At 38.1% G+C, this 13762-nt stretch overlaps 2 protein-coding genes across 3 annotated transcripts; both read left to right on the forward strand.

Moving 5' to 3' along the window:
* The first annotated feature begins 7129 nt into the window (after window positions 1–7129).
* Window positions 7130–10993, forward strand: LOC125205084 (protein decapping 5-like). 2 transcript variants are annotated; one of them, XM_048103899.1, is made up of 9 exons: window positions 7130–7161; window positions 7271–7483; window positions 8258–8358; window positions 8601–8675; window positions 8751–9692; window positions 9874–9945; window positions 10106–10306; window positions 10396–10497; window positions 10577–10993. In XM_048103899.1, the coding sequence occupies exons 2-9, from the start codon at window positions 7312–7314 to the stop codon at window positions 10745–10747; spliced, it is 1836 nt and encodes a 611-aa protein (XP_047959856.1). In that variant the 5' UTR covers window positions 7130–7161; window positions 7271–7311; the 3' UTR covers window positions 10748–10993. The 2 variants fall into 2 exon arrangements, with proteins under 2 accessions (XP_047959856.1, XP_047959855.1); XM_048103898.1 differs by lacking the exon at window positions 7130–7161 and having other exon boundaries at window positions 7203–7483.
* Window positions 10994–11293: 300 nt separating this feature from the next.
* Window positions 11294–13493, forward strand: LOC125205085 (probable transmembrane ascorbate ferrireductase 4). Its single transcript, XM_048103900.1, has 4 exons — window positions 11294–12234; window positions 12339–12390; window positions 12587–12783; window positions 13057–13493. The coding sequence occupies exons 1-4, from the start codon at window positions 12085–12087 to the stop codon at window positions 13360–13362; spliced, it is 705 nt and encodes a 234-aa protein (XP_047959857.1). The 5' UTR covers window positions 11294–12084; the 3' UTR covers window positions 13363–13493.
* Window positions 13494–13762: the final 269 nt, after the last annotated feature.

Consider the following 13762-nt stretch of genomic DNA (forward strand, 5'->3'; position numbering starts at 1 on the left):
AATTAAATTATAAAAACTACTCCGCCGGCGAATCATCCCCCGAAGTCGGCGGTGTACCCAAGTTAGATCGAGTCCGAATACCAAGTTGAGCTTTCAAATGCGCAATTCCGTCCATATGGGCTTCAAATTGGGGAGGACTCATTTTTGAAGTGTCAGCCATCGTGGCGACCAGGTACATGGACATTAGGGTGTTCGAGCCCGAGCCCGCCTGGCTTGATTCATCGCGGCCCCTCCGCCTCCCTCTCCCTCTCCCCCTCGCTCTCGCCGCCTTCGCCGCCTTGGTCCCTTGCGGCCGACGCCGTGAACCGGAAGAAGACCCCCCTGCATCATCGGTTGGCGTGCCCTCTTGTGAGGTGTTGCCTTCGCCGCCATCACTAGACGAGTAGTGGACACGCGCCGTGTGCTTCGTGCATTTTGAGCCCGAGCACGACTCGACACCTCCAGCCCACCTTTCAAGGTGGTGGACGTGCGACCAAACTTCGACATACTTGAAATCTTTACCGATGTCGTCTTTGAAGATCCGCAACGCCGCTCTCAGAATGTCGGCTCCACTGGCTCCGCTTTGGTAATTCGCCTCTTCTGCCATGTATATCGCGCAAAAAATTTTGACATCTTTGTCGCATCGGTCCCAATGACTGCGGAGCATCTTCACGTTGCGGGCAAAGGTCTTCTTCGGCCTTCGTGCGTTGTAAACTTCGGTGACTTTTTTCCAGAAGCACAAGTGGGTTTGTTGATTCCCGATGACGGGATCGTACGAGACGTTGATCCAAGCGTCGTACAACGCCAACGTCTCTTTTTCGCTGTATGGATGACGCCCGCCGTCCCCCACAACCTCGTGCTGGTCGCCCTCTTCCTCCTCGGCATTGACGCCGATCCTGCCGGAGCCTCCACCTATTGGCCAGTCGGGCAAAGTGCGTTCAGGCGGCAAAAAATTCTCCGGAATTTGGGATAATCCCGGCGATTGCCCATACCTCTGGGGGGGAGGGACGATAGTATGCATCCACATCAAAATGTGGTGTTTGGTACGCCGGCGGAGTCGTCGAGGCTTGGGTGCCCGGCGACGAACCGGGAGTACCCAAAAAGTTGTACATGCTCGCCCAATCGTCGAACGAGTTCAAGTCTAACCCGCCGGAGCGCCGCCTGCCGCCGCCGCTGGAGTTTCCATCGCCGGACATTTTTTCAACAATTGGAGAGAAAGGAATAGATGAGTGTAGTCTTTGTGTGTAAAATGGTGAATAGAAGAGGAATAAGAGTAGTGTTTGTGTGTAAAATGGTGAATGGAGTATTTATAGAATAATAAAAGAAAAAAATATTAAAAAATCGACCGTTTGCTGCAACGGTCCTTTGATCGTTTAAAAATAATTATTTTTTCGAATTTTTTGAATTTAAAAAAAAATTAAATTATTACGTCATAATTCCGACGCCCACTCGCGGGGCGGCGAGTGGGCGTCACGCCATCGCATAGCGCGCGCCACGTGACCCGCGCGCGTGGCTCACCAGCTCGAGGCCGACCTCTTCCGGACGCGTCGCGCGACGAGATGTCGCGTCTCGTCGAGACGAGACCGAGACAACATCGAGCCGCGATGCGCATGCTCTAATAGTACTTCAAAACCAATCTCATTGTTGATTTTTGAGTAAAATATAGCTCTACAGAATTGCTCAAAGTTTAGTGAACCAACGGTTAATTGTGAAACCGAAACTGCCAGTTATGGTTCCAAACCGATATCATGACATTTTGAGCCGCATGCCGGTTCTGGTTCAAAAAATCTGGGCCTGAAGCCGTGACGGAACCGCCTGTTCCGAGCAATTTCGAACCGGAACTGCGAAAAACTGCCGAAAAATCGGTTGTTCGGAACTGGAACCGGGACCGCAAAATACGCTCAAGGCTCGGTTCCGATTTGATATTTTTCGGAACCGTAATCGTCGGCTCCTGAACCTTTGGGCATGTCTATACCTATCTTTAGCATACACTAAAACAAACTTAAATCACTTTTTCAAATTTTGTGAGTGAAAAAGATATTATAACATAGAGATATTCTTTTACGTTTTACTAGTTTAGTATAAATGATAAAAGTAAAAACATTATTTAATGTAACACTTACACTAAAGTACTACTATGTTTTAGTTTAGTATAAATAGTTGAAGATGCTCTAAGTTCTAACTTTAAACTTTTAGGTAGGGATGTCAATCGGTCAAATTCAGCGGATTTCAGACCAACCCTACTTGGACTATAAGTTTATCAGGTGCAGGCTTATCGGGCTTAAATTTTATCAGGGTAAAAATTACAATTTTAACCCTAAGTACTCAAGTTGCAAGTTAGTCCAGTGGGCTACTCGGGCTACAAACTATTAGTTATACCATTATCTTCAAATTTTTTCATTTTTTTTAAAACTGAGTGTTTAAAACGAAACGCCTCTACTATAATGGGACATAGGTTATAGTAGGACAGACGGAGTATATTTTTCATATAAAAATGTAGAAAAGTGATTTGAATAAAAAGGTGCGACATAGCATAAAATATGGAACATAAATAAAAAAGATTATTTTTGTGGGTTGACCCGCTTAACCAGTTAGCCCGAACGACCGCGGAAGGGATCAGCTAAGACATTTCATAAAACATTTGGTGCTACACCAATAATAAATTTACATGTGTATACTCTTTGAAAAAATGAAAAATAAATTAAATCCTACCTGGCATCTCTTCTTCCTCTCACTCAGAATTCAACATTCATTTCATCTTCCCCTGCAACTCCCTATGCATCTTCCTTACAAAGTCTTTCCCAATTGAACTTCACAAACTCATATTTGCTGTAGAAATTCTTCGAAAAGTCGAAGCTTTTATCCAAACCCGCCCCCCTTTCCACCTCCTTCCCCTCCGGTATCGCCGCCTCATTCGGCTTCACGGAGCCGTGCCGCCGCACCAACACGGCTTTGATGTGCTTTGCCGGAGACGGCGGCGGAAACGGCCTCTTGAAAAACCTCCTCGGCGTGCCGCTCCCTGGCGCCGGAGATCTCGCTGGAGACTTCTTGGAGAAGAGGTAATGAGCCGGGCTCGGGCTGTAGAAGGGGAAAAACGGAGACCTTTTTCCTGCTTTGACTTTTTCCTCGCTCTTGTTCTTCTCGAAGCTTCCAGAAGTTCTCCCATTCTCGAGCCTGTTCTTCGCCGGAGCTTGGTGCTAATCGTTATTATGATTTGGGGCATAATTATCGCCAATTTCACCTGATGAATGGCAATTGAGCTCTCTTGAGAGGGTTTGGGTCTAGAAGTGCAAACTCCCATTTCCGTTTATACATACAAAATCTCAACTTTTTTTTCTCTCTCTCTTTTTATTTGTCCGCAGAGAGAGGCAGAGGTGGTGCTTTAGCTTTCTACCGGCGGCAATATGATGTTCAAAAGGTGGAGAGTTGTGGGGAAGATGAAATGAATGTTGAATTCTGAGTGAGAGGAAGAAGAGATGTCAGGTAGGATTTAATTTATTTTTCATTTTTTCAAAGAGTATACACATGTAAATTTATTATTGGTGTAGCACTAAATGTCTTATGAAATGCCTTAGCTGATCCCTTCCGGAACGACTGCCCCATGAACCCGATTTTTAGTTAAGTTGTAATTTTTCTGCTTTAATCTTCTGATTCTAGCGGACTCATTTAACCCTAGTAGGAGTACTTCATTTCTTTTTCGATAAAACTAAAAAACACGACTCAAATTGCACTACAATTCAGATTACCAACATATTGGGCCCAAATTTTGAACACGGAGTATATAATATTTCGAAAACCAAATCAATCAAACGCCATATTCCCACAATTATTTAACCACCACTTTATTTTCTATATAGAATATGACTATACACTATATTTCGTTCACATGATATATTAATACAGTGAATTACATTACATAATTTCTGAATTTTGTTGTTTGCATATTTGTGATCCTTGAAAAGAATATTATGGAAAGTCCTTGAATTATGTAATTTGCACATTTCAAATACTTTTCCTTTTTTATAACACTAAAATGTCCTCTAAGCTGTGAAAAGTATTTTGATTTTTTTTTTCATATTCTAATAGTACTAATTAATTAGATGTATAAAGACGTAATAGTAAATATAATACTAATACATATTTGTAATATAAAATAAAAATCGTACATATACTATATGAATATCTATGTATTACATAAATATATTTGTTTGGAGTTAATAATAATTACATATATTAATTAAATCAATCTAACCAATTTGTGAAGTGTTACAAGGGATTAGTTAAATCAATTTTACCTATACGTGCTTAATTGATAACATCTCACAAATTGGTTAAATTTAACAAATCAATATAATTTTAATTAACTTTCAACAAGTATATTTTTGTAATACTTATATAGAATTATTTACAGGATAGATTTAATCACTAGCATTAATTATTAAAATATATTGAATTATAAATATTAAGATGAAACGCATAATATTATATGCATGATTTTTATATTATTAAGGATGAAAGGCATATAAAATATATATAATTTTTATATTACGAATTGCTATTAAAATTCAATAATATGTTTACCTACTTGATATTCTATTTAAATATTCTATTTTTTAAAATGTGGAAATTTATTAATAAAATGCTTTTTGTAGCTATGGCGACATCTTAGTTCAAAAAATTTGAAAAAGTGCAAAAATATTTTAAATGTACACGTGCAAAGTTAGAGCACCATTGCGTGCGGCTAGGGAAGGACGAAAAAAAAGCCCTAGAGCCAGGGCGTGGACAAGCGCGCTAGCCGATCACCAGTCCACTATTGCGTGGACGAGCGATCGGCTAACCGATTTTTTTTCTCATTTTACTTTTTCTATGCTTTTTTTTCCCTCCAATTCACTTCGTTGTTGTCATTTTTGGTGTTTTTTTTTTGTTTTTCTTTTTCTCGAGATGGCTAGGGCATTGGTTGAGCTATTGCTAGGTAGCTATTGTTAGAGTTTAGTATACTGAAAGCATCTTTCGAATGCTTGTATATGTAATAACTCTTATCCATTTTTACCATTTAATGAGAAAGAGTATTTTGTTACAATGTGTTTTGCTTATGGGTTGTTTATGTATTTATGAGATGTTGAAATATATTTTCCATTTAAATACATAGTTTAAGCAAAATGAGTCTAAGTCTTCTGCATAGTAGATAAGTTGTGAGCGACGTTCACAGTAGGTAACTTGGCGGTTCTTGCAGAAGGAAAACTGTTTCACAATCTATATAGGCTTTGACTACCTATCGTGAAAGGTTGTGACGTCAGTCCGAAAGTTACCTTACCTAAGGAAATGAACGACGTCGGTGTGGTATAGCACTGAAATGATCAAACAGTGAGATAAGTCTTTCTTGGCTATTTACTGAAAGACGAGGTCTCGGTGATTGTCATTTCTTAATCATTGTTGACATAATATTGAGCATACGATATTAATTGAAAACTAGTTTGATTTATCAAATGGTGAGGGTATTTCGTTGCCCAAGAATCCTGATAGATTGGGTAGTGATCATCAATGTCTAAGTGGTGCTAGTATTGTTATTGCAATGAATCGTGTGCTGGGAGAGGCCAGTCTGATAATATCCTCAAGTGGTGTTTAGAAAAGGGTTTTATTATTCAGAAAGCTGGTCAGTTGGAATTTATTTCATGAATAATAAATAATGTTTATGAACTAGACCACTCTTGAAAAAAGAAATTAAGTAATAAAAGTGGATAGCAGACTTGATATTAATTAATGGATATTTATATCTTTAACACGAGAAATGATTTAATTAAAGAGGAAGTCCCGGAATACTCGTAATTTCGGTTTGGACGGGCAGTCAATACTATATCTATAGTGGATGATAATAATATTTAAGTTTGAACTTGAATTAAATTAGTTTTAATTTAATTAGTGAAAGACTGAACTGTGGCCCAATCCAATCCTCCATAGATCCCTGGTCTGGCCTAAAATAATTAACTTAATGTAAAAGGGAGAAGAAGAGAAGACATATTAAATAATTCTACCGATATTTTTCGTTCTCTGCAATCTGTGAGAGAGAGTGAATTTTTTAGATTTAGGGTTCTTCAAACCAGATCTTCAATTCTTCTCCGACTTTTGAGGATTTGACAAGCTTTGCCCACACAAAGGTCGATTTCAAGTTAAAGGGAACAGATCAGAAGATCCGTGGTTGAGATCAATTGAAGAAGGTGATAGAATTCAACCCTTGAATTCTTACGTTATGTTTTTATTAATTGCATATATTCAGTATGATCTGTAATTACATGCTTATGAACATGTTTCTAGTTTACAATCTGAAAAAACATGTTTAGATGTAAATCTTTCAATCAATCTAAATAGATTTCCGCTGCAAAACCAACAGCTATTTGGCTATGGCATTTGACTAAGCTATTTCTAGTCCATGATGATATCGCATGAGGAGTTTTAGGTTGGGTTATTGCTAGTCCACGCCGTTGTGGATGATCTTACAGGAACAACGAACGTTCAGATAGAAAAGCTTAAGGACCAATAATTTGATTCGATTGATTTAATTTATACTTTCAATATTTTCATTATAAAAAAATCCGACCATATGCATATCATATCAATTCAAATTAAAATTATTAAATTTTTTTAAAGTCCAAAATTAGTCTCATGCATTTAGAAATAAAGATTTTTTGATTCTCCACGTTATATATGTTAGCTTTTTGTCATAGAAAATATTTTTGATTTATATTTAATAGTTCCATACAAAATTAATATGATTAACCACATTTTTAATAGTTAACCACATTTTAATATGATTAATGAGTTAAATTAATGGACTTAAACATATTTTTTGTGAAGTGTGTAGAACCAAATAATATTTTTGTGCAAATTTTTGAATTTTAAAATGCGTTTAACTGCTTAATTTTTATGAATAGTTAAATATAGATGAACAAATTATTTAAGAGTTAAGAGTAGAAATTAACACAGTTAATATGTAAGAAAAAAAAGTTTTTTTTAGCAAATCTGTGTTTAGTATTTAAAATATCCTCATTTCTTGTGTATATCCAAGTTAAAAAATTGTGTAATCAATGATTAACAAAAGATAAATGCACCGAAAACCCTAATATATGGATTATTTCACAACTTTACGATTTGCCCCACAAGGAAAGAAGAAAGCGATAGAAAAGAGTAAAATTTCTCTCTGATAAATACTCATCTCACACCACTGGAGCTGTCCAATTTCCTCTTTCTACAAAATTTGCATATATGCGCCAATAATTTTATCTTTTCTGTATAGTTAAACGCCCAAAATCAGAGTAGCAGCTGAAGATTTCGAACATGGCTGCGGAGCCTTCGACGGCCGCGTCAAGCGGTAGATCTGGCGCCGGCGGGGCATCGGCGGACTCGTACATCGGCAGCTTGATAAGTTTGACTTCGAAGAGCGAGATCAGATACGAAGGTATACTGTACAACATCAACACAGAGGAGTCCAGCATCGGCCTACGCAACGGTGAGACCGAATCGAGCAGTTTTTATCTGTATAGAAATGGTCAAACTCTTTAATTTTCTGTGTGTTTCCAGAATTCTTGTTCACCGGTGATTTGGATTCGGCTTAATCGTCTTTTGTTTTAAGTTTCAATCGCTGTATTGTCCGTTCGTTTAATTTTCGGAATTTTTATAATTTTGTGTGCCACATATTCAGTACTCCATATTTGGGTTAGGGTTTCCACTGCATTTCTCTATTCTAATACTTATTTTTTCCCGAAAGTGCTTGCTTTTGTTAGATGTGTTCAATGTCAATAGATGTTTATCGCTTCGTAGCTTATTACTCATATTTCTCTATTTATTGCTTATAATGAGTATTCGGTATCGTCAAATAGTGAATGTGTTGTCAATAAAACTTTGATGCACTAACTTGTCTAACCTTTCATTCTTGTGTGCATATAACTAACTAATTAGCTGGATTTTGTGTTCTGTTTTCACGAAATGTGTATTTTTGAGATACTTGTCAGAAATCAAGGATGCTTTATGTTTCAAACTAGAAAATCACTAACTTTTGTGTGCAACCGAGATCGTTAGGGATGCGTTTTCAATTGATAATGGTGTTTTTGTTTGTTACTTTTAGAATGGTTTTTATTATTTCGGCTGATTGGTTCACGCCATAGTAATTTTCATGTTAGGCTTCATTTACATGGCTGTTAGACGAGAAATGTAATGTACTTGAACTTGTTTATTGGTTGTTATTCTTCATGTAGAATTAATTGATTATCGTAATTTGTTGCAGTGAGATCATTTGGAACTGAAGGACGGAAAAAGGATGGACCCCAAGTCCCTCCTGGCGACAAAATTTATGAATACATACTGTTTAGAGGAACTGATATTAAGGTACTAATTTGATTTGATGCTTGTTTGTCTCTTCAGGATGTCAATGCTCAGCAAAACCTTTGTTCATGTTGATTGCTTTTCTAATTTCATCTTAACTTGTTTGTCTCAACCTTTAGTTTCACAGATTTTGTCAACACTCATTTTTATTTATGTCCTTATCCATTTTATGCTGCATGTGGGATCGGCATTTCCTCATTCAATTCATCAGACCCAAGTTTTTAGTACTTGTCTATTTTCCACAGGATTTGCAGGTCAAAGCTTCCCCTCCTCCAGTTCAGACCACACCTCCCATCAATAGTGATCCTGCAATTATTCAGGCAAGTAGATTTGCAGCTTCTTTCATAATATGATGCATGAAATAATTTAATCTAACAATCTGAGTTCTGATGCAGTCACATTATCAACGTCCGGCCGCCCCACCTACAAGCTTGCCTACAGGTCCTCCTGGGTCTTTAGCAGATCTTGGTCCCCATTCTGCTCCAATGGGACTCCCTGGGCCAAATTTCCAAACTGGTCCGCCTTCATATCAACAACCTGGAGGGAACTTGAATTCTTGGGGCCCAACTCCGCCGAATGCAAATGGTAGTGGCTTACCTATGCCAATGTATTGGCAGGGATTCTATGGCGCACCTAATGTTCTTCCACAACTACCTCAACAGTCCTTGCTTCGGCCTCCTCTTGGCATGTCAATTACTCCACCCATGCAACAGATGCAATTTTCTGGCTTCAATTCATCTTTACCAACAGCTGCATCTAGCCTGCCGAGTTCTAGTTTACCTGATCATCATTCTTCGTTTATTCCTAACAGCACTAGTTCTTCTAGTTTACCATCTAGTAGTTTTCCTGCTTCGACTTTGTCTTTGAATCTGCCCCCTATGCAACCTGTTTCTTCATCATCTGAAATAATGACCAATCTGCTGCCAAACAAGGCTCCAGTTTCTACCATCCCTTCATCAATACCGAGTTCTGGATTGCCATCACTAGCTCCATTTTCAGCTCCTGATAATGCAGGAACATCTTCCATCACTAGCAAGAGCATAGGAAATGTCCCAACAGCCGTGCCCCAGCAGACCCTATCTCAGCCTGTAACATCTAATGTTGGGACATCTGGTTCTGGTCTTACAGAAACTCCAACACCTTCTTTAATAACCCCAGGGCATCTGCTGCAGTCTGGACCATCTACTGCTTCTGCACCTCAATCTTTACAAACAACACATAAGGATGTGGAAGTAGTCCAAGTGTCATCAAAGCCTGTGAAAGAACCATCAGCTCCTGTGGCAGCGGAAGCTCAACCACCTATATTACCATTGCCACCAAATGCTCGCGCACATAAGGTTATCTTCTTTTTCCTATACATCACATGGACTTATTCTAGAATGTTCCCCTAATTTAATTTGTTTTAGTTTTAAGCTAATACATCACATAAGGTTATCTTTCTCCTATATTTGTTTAACATGGATACTCTAACCCTTTTATTAGACTTTATGAGCTAATGATCTTCTTGTTGTCCATTAGCCCAATGGAGGCCCTCATTACATGCGTAACAATTACAGAGGGCGTGGTGGTCCTGGTGGAAGAGGATCTGGGGTAAGATCTTTGTCTATATTATGGCACATCGTGGGTTTCCTGCATATGTATATACCCAGACATAGTTATACATCAATTTTTTCTATGCATGGCTGGTTACTGGATTTCCTTTGTAAAATGTTATCCAAATTGTTTATGGAGCTTTAACTTTGCCTTGCAGAATCAGCGACCAATTATGAAATTTACTGAAGATTTTGATTTTATGGCAATGAATGAGAAATTCAATAAGGACGAAGTTTGGGGTCATCTGGGAAAAGGTAATAGATCACAATCCAATGATAATGAAGGAAATGGTAATGGCAGTGATGAGGAAGATCGAGAGGACGAGGATAATGTTGAACTGCCTAATGTTGAAGTGAAGGTTGTTAATATAGTCAATGCTTAACTTGATGCTCAGCAATTCATAAAAGATTTCATGCTAATGCTGAATTATTTCTCTTGTTGTTTCAGCCTATTTACAATAAGGATGACTTCTTCGACTCCCTTTCTTCCAATGCTTTGAACAATGATGGAAGGACAAGATATTCTGAGCAAATAAAGTTAGACACAGAGGTATGCCTAACCCTTATACACCAATCTCCTAGTTTTTGCTTTATGAGATTGCTCATGGTAATTTGATTGCTGTGCGCAGACGTTTGGAGAATATTCAAGGTATCGAGGTGGTAGAGGTGGTCGGGGACCATATCGTGGTGGCGGTCGTTATCGCGGGTCCTCCTATGGAAGAGGAGGTTATGGTGGTTATGGATATGTAAATAGGGGACGTGGACGCGGGCGTGGCATGCAGAGTCCAGCGCCCCAGTGACCGGGATCAGCGTATAAACTTTCATGTAATGTGTTTGTATCTTGATTGTGATTTGAGTATTAAACTTAGGGTATGGGACAGGAGTTGTTGATCTTCCTCTAATATTCAATTTCCCTTTTTCATCGATGTGAAGTTGAAGTAGAGGCTCCGAGTTGAGTGAGCCTTGTAGAGGAGGTGAAGTTGCTGATATTTTGTTTTTCGAAGATGTACTTGAACTGCAAGGTAATGAAGACTTGAAGTGGATTCTCTTCGGTGTTGATTGATTCAATCATTTGAAATAAATCTTTTCATGTGTCAATATATATATATGTATCTATATATGTAGATAATTATATTAATACAACACGTAAATTTTTAATATCAACACAAAAACATAAGTTTATCATTACAAGAATATTGATAAATTTATGTCTTTGTGTTGATATTTTTAACATACAAGATTGATATTAGTTATTAGTTATTGCTATAAAGTAGTTAGTATTTCATCACACACCTATATATATATAGCATGAGAATGAAATTAAATTAAGAATTTTGTGTTTTGTTGTGAACGAAACAACTCATCACTCTAAAGATTAGATATTTTTTCTAATTAATAGAGAAATCAAGTCATGGCATTGACACATCAACTACTTTAACTGTAGTAATTGCAGTATTAGTATATCCTCAATTGATGCCGACAAGTCTAGAACATTTGTAAGTTGTAACGGCACCAACATCGTTGTGGTCAATATGCTTCCTTTGTCCCATAAAAATATGTCATAGTTTGTTTTTCATCCGGTCCTGTAGAAATAGTTCATATACATTTATGATAATATATTTTTTTTTTCTTTATCATTTGTGGTCCAACAATCTACTACACAATTTCAATTACTTGTTCTCATTCTTTCGTACTTTACCAATTACATATTAAACCTCATGTCAACCCTAAAGGTCTATTTCTATGGACGGAGTCACGGAGTGAGTATATACGATCGGATTTGTCGATTTGTGTGTGTTACTACTTTGTTTCGGTTTGATGTACTACATTCATAAAGCCAAAATTAGTAAACTGAAATTCATGGATGGTTATTCTTTTTTGTTTAGACAATCTGAATTAATAGTTATTTGGCGACCCACACTGCTTCACTAAAATAGCAGAATGATACTCCAAAAGAAAATTAGGACCCCAATAATAAAGATGCTTCTTTTTCCGTACCCTACTTAAAAAGTTGGGATTGTAAATTAAAATTGATGCCACATTATCATTATTGCGTCGGTGGCTCACTGTTTCTCATCACTGGACACTACCACTATGGCCAAGAAAGTGCTCTGAAAATCAAGGTTACTTTGAGGCCATGGCCGCAGCTTTGACTTCTTCATTTCCTGTCCTGTTCTTTGCAAGATTTTCAGCTTGTCTAGTTGCACTGCTTGTAGTAATATGGGCTCTTCATTTCAAGGATAGCTTCATTCCTCAGTCCCCAATCCAAGAAGAACACATTTACGCTGTAAAAACTGAACCCATTTTTCTAATTTCTTGATCTATGGTTTTTCTTGAATGGAAGGTGCATGCATGTTTACATTGAATTTCTGTGGATTTTTTTGTGAGCAGGTTATGCACCCTTTGTTAATGGTGATTGGCTTCATCCTCATCAGTGGAGAAGGTAGATTTTTCCCCTTTCTGAAAACTGAAAAGTGTGAAATTGGGGGAAAGGGTTAAGTATTCGAAGATTCAAACTTTCATAGTGAAAGTTGGTGAGAAACAAAATTTGTGGCAAACTGGGGAGGAAAATTCTGATTGATTTCGAATTGGGTTTTTTAAAACAAAATACGTAACTTTTTTTATTGTGGTTGTTTCAGCCATTTTGGTGTACAAATGGTTGCCTGGTTCAAGAAATTTGAAGAAATTAGTGCACCTCTGCCTCCAAGGTGTGGCTTTGGCTTGTGGGATTTTTGGGATTTGGACAAAATTTCAAGGCCAAGATGGAATTGTTGCTAATTTTTACAGTTTACATTCATGGATGGGAATAGTCTGTATGTTCCTGTTTGGGGCTCAGGTTTGTTCTAGCTAGATCCTTTTTATACAGCATTGCTTGCATAAATGTTAGATTTCGTGAGTGATGAAATCAAGAAACTGGTATTCCCATCATCTCATTGACTCTACACAGAGTGAAACACACTTGCTAAGGCTGATTTCACATAGATACTGCTGCACACGGTGAAATACACGCGCATTAGTGCCTATAGGGCGAGTTTTCGCATAGTGAAATGCAAGGACTCTAGTGACATTTATCATGAAATTGAGTGATTCTCTCCGCATAATGGTGCAGTGGTTGTTTGGATTCATGAGCTTTTGGCACAAGGGCGAGGTGCGAACGACGAGGCTAAAGGTACTTCCTTGGCATGTCTTCCTAGGTTTGTACACATATGGTTTAGCAGTGGTAACAGCTGAGACAGGGCTTCTTGAGAAGCTCACTTTCTTGCAAACCTTGGGAAACGTGTCTAAGCGTTGCCCAGAGACGGCGGTTGTCAACGGTTTAGGACTAAGTTTGGCCCTGCTGAGCAGTGTTGTGATTGTAGCAGCGGTTACACCACCAATGCGCCAAACTTCAGACAGGAAGCTTTCTTCTCTCTAGTTGAAAAGAGTTCTGTTACATTGTACATATTGACATAGTACATGCTTTGTAATGTGAAGTGTTACTTCTAAAACACTCTTTACTTTTGTATCACTTTGCATTATTGCCTAGTTGACTTATGTTGTTTTGCAGGATCTTATGTGATGAGGGAAACCTGGATTAATAATAGTAGAACTGTTTTTTTAGTTTTTGTGGTAAATTTGCACAGTTATTTTAACAACCTTAAAACTGTCTGACATTAGTTGACCCAATTCCAGGACCACACGGTTGTGGTCTAGATCATGATGATCATTCCTGGCCCAGGCCCAGATTCATCAGTCTGGACTTAATTTGAATTTGAATTTCAACTAATCATTTAAATTGGAAAATTCTGGAATATAGTTTACGTACCCCCTTTGTT

This window comes from Salvia hispanica, chromosome 2 (genome assembly GCF_023119035.1).
Source record: "Salvia hispanica cultivar TCC Black 2014 chromosome 2, UniMelb_Shisp_WGS_1.0, whole genome shotgun sequence".
Classification (NCBI taxonomy): Eukaryota; Viridiplantae; Streptophyta; class Magnoliopsida; order Lamiales; family Lamiaceae; genus Salvia; species Salvia hispanica.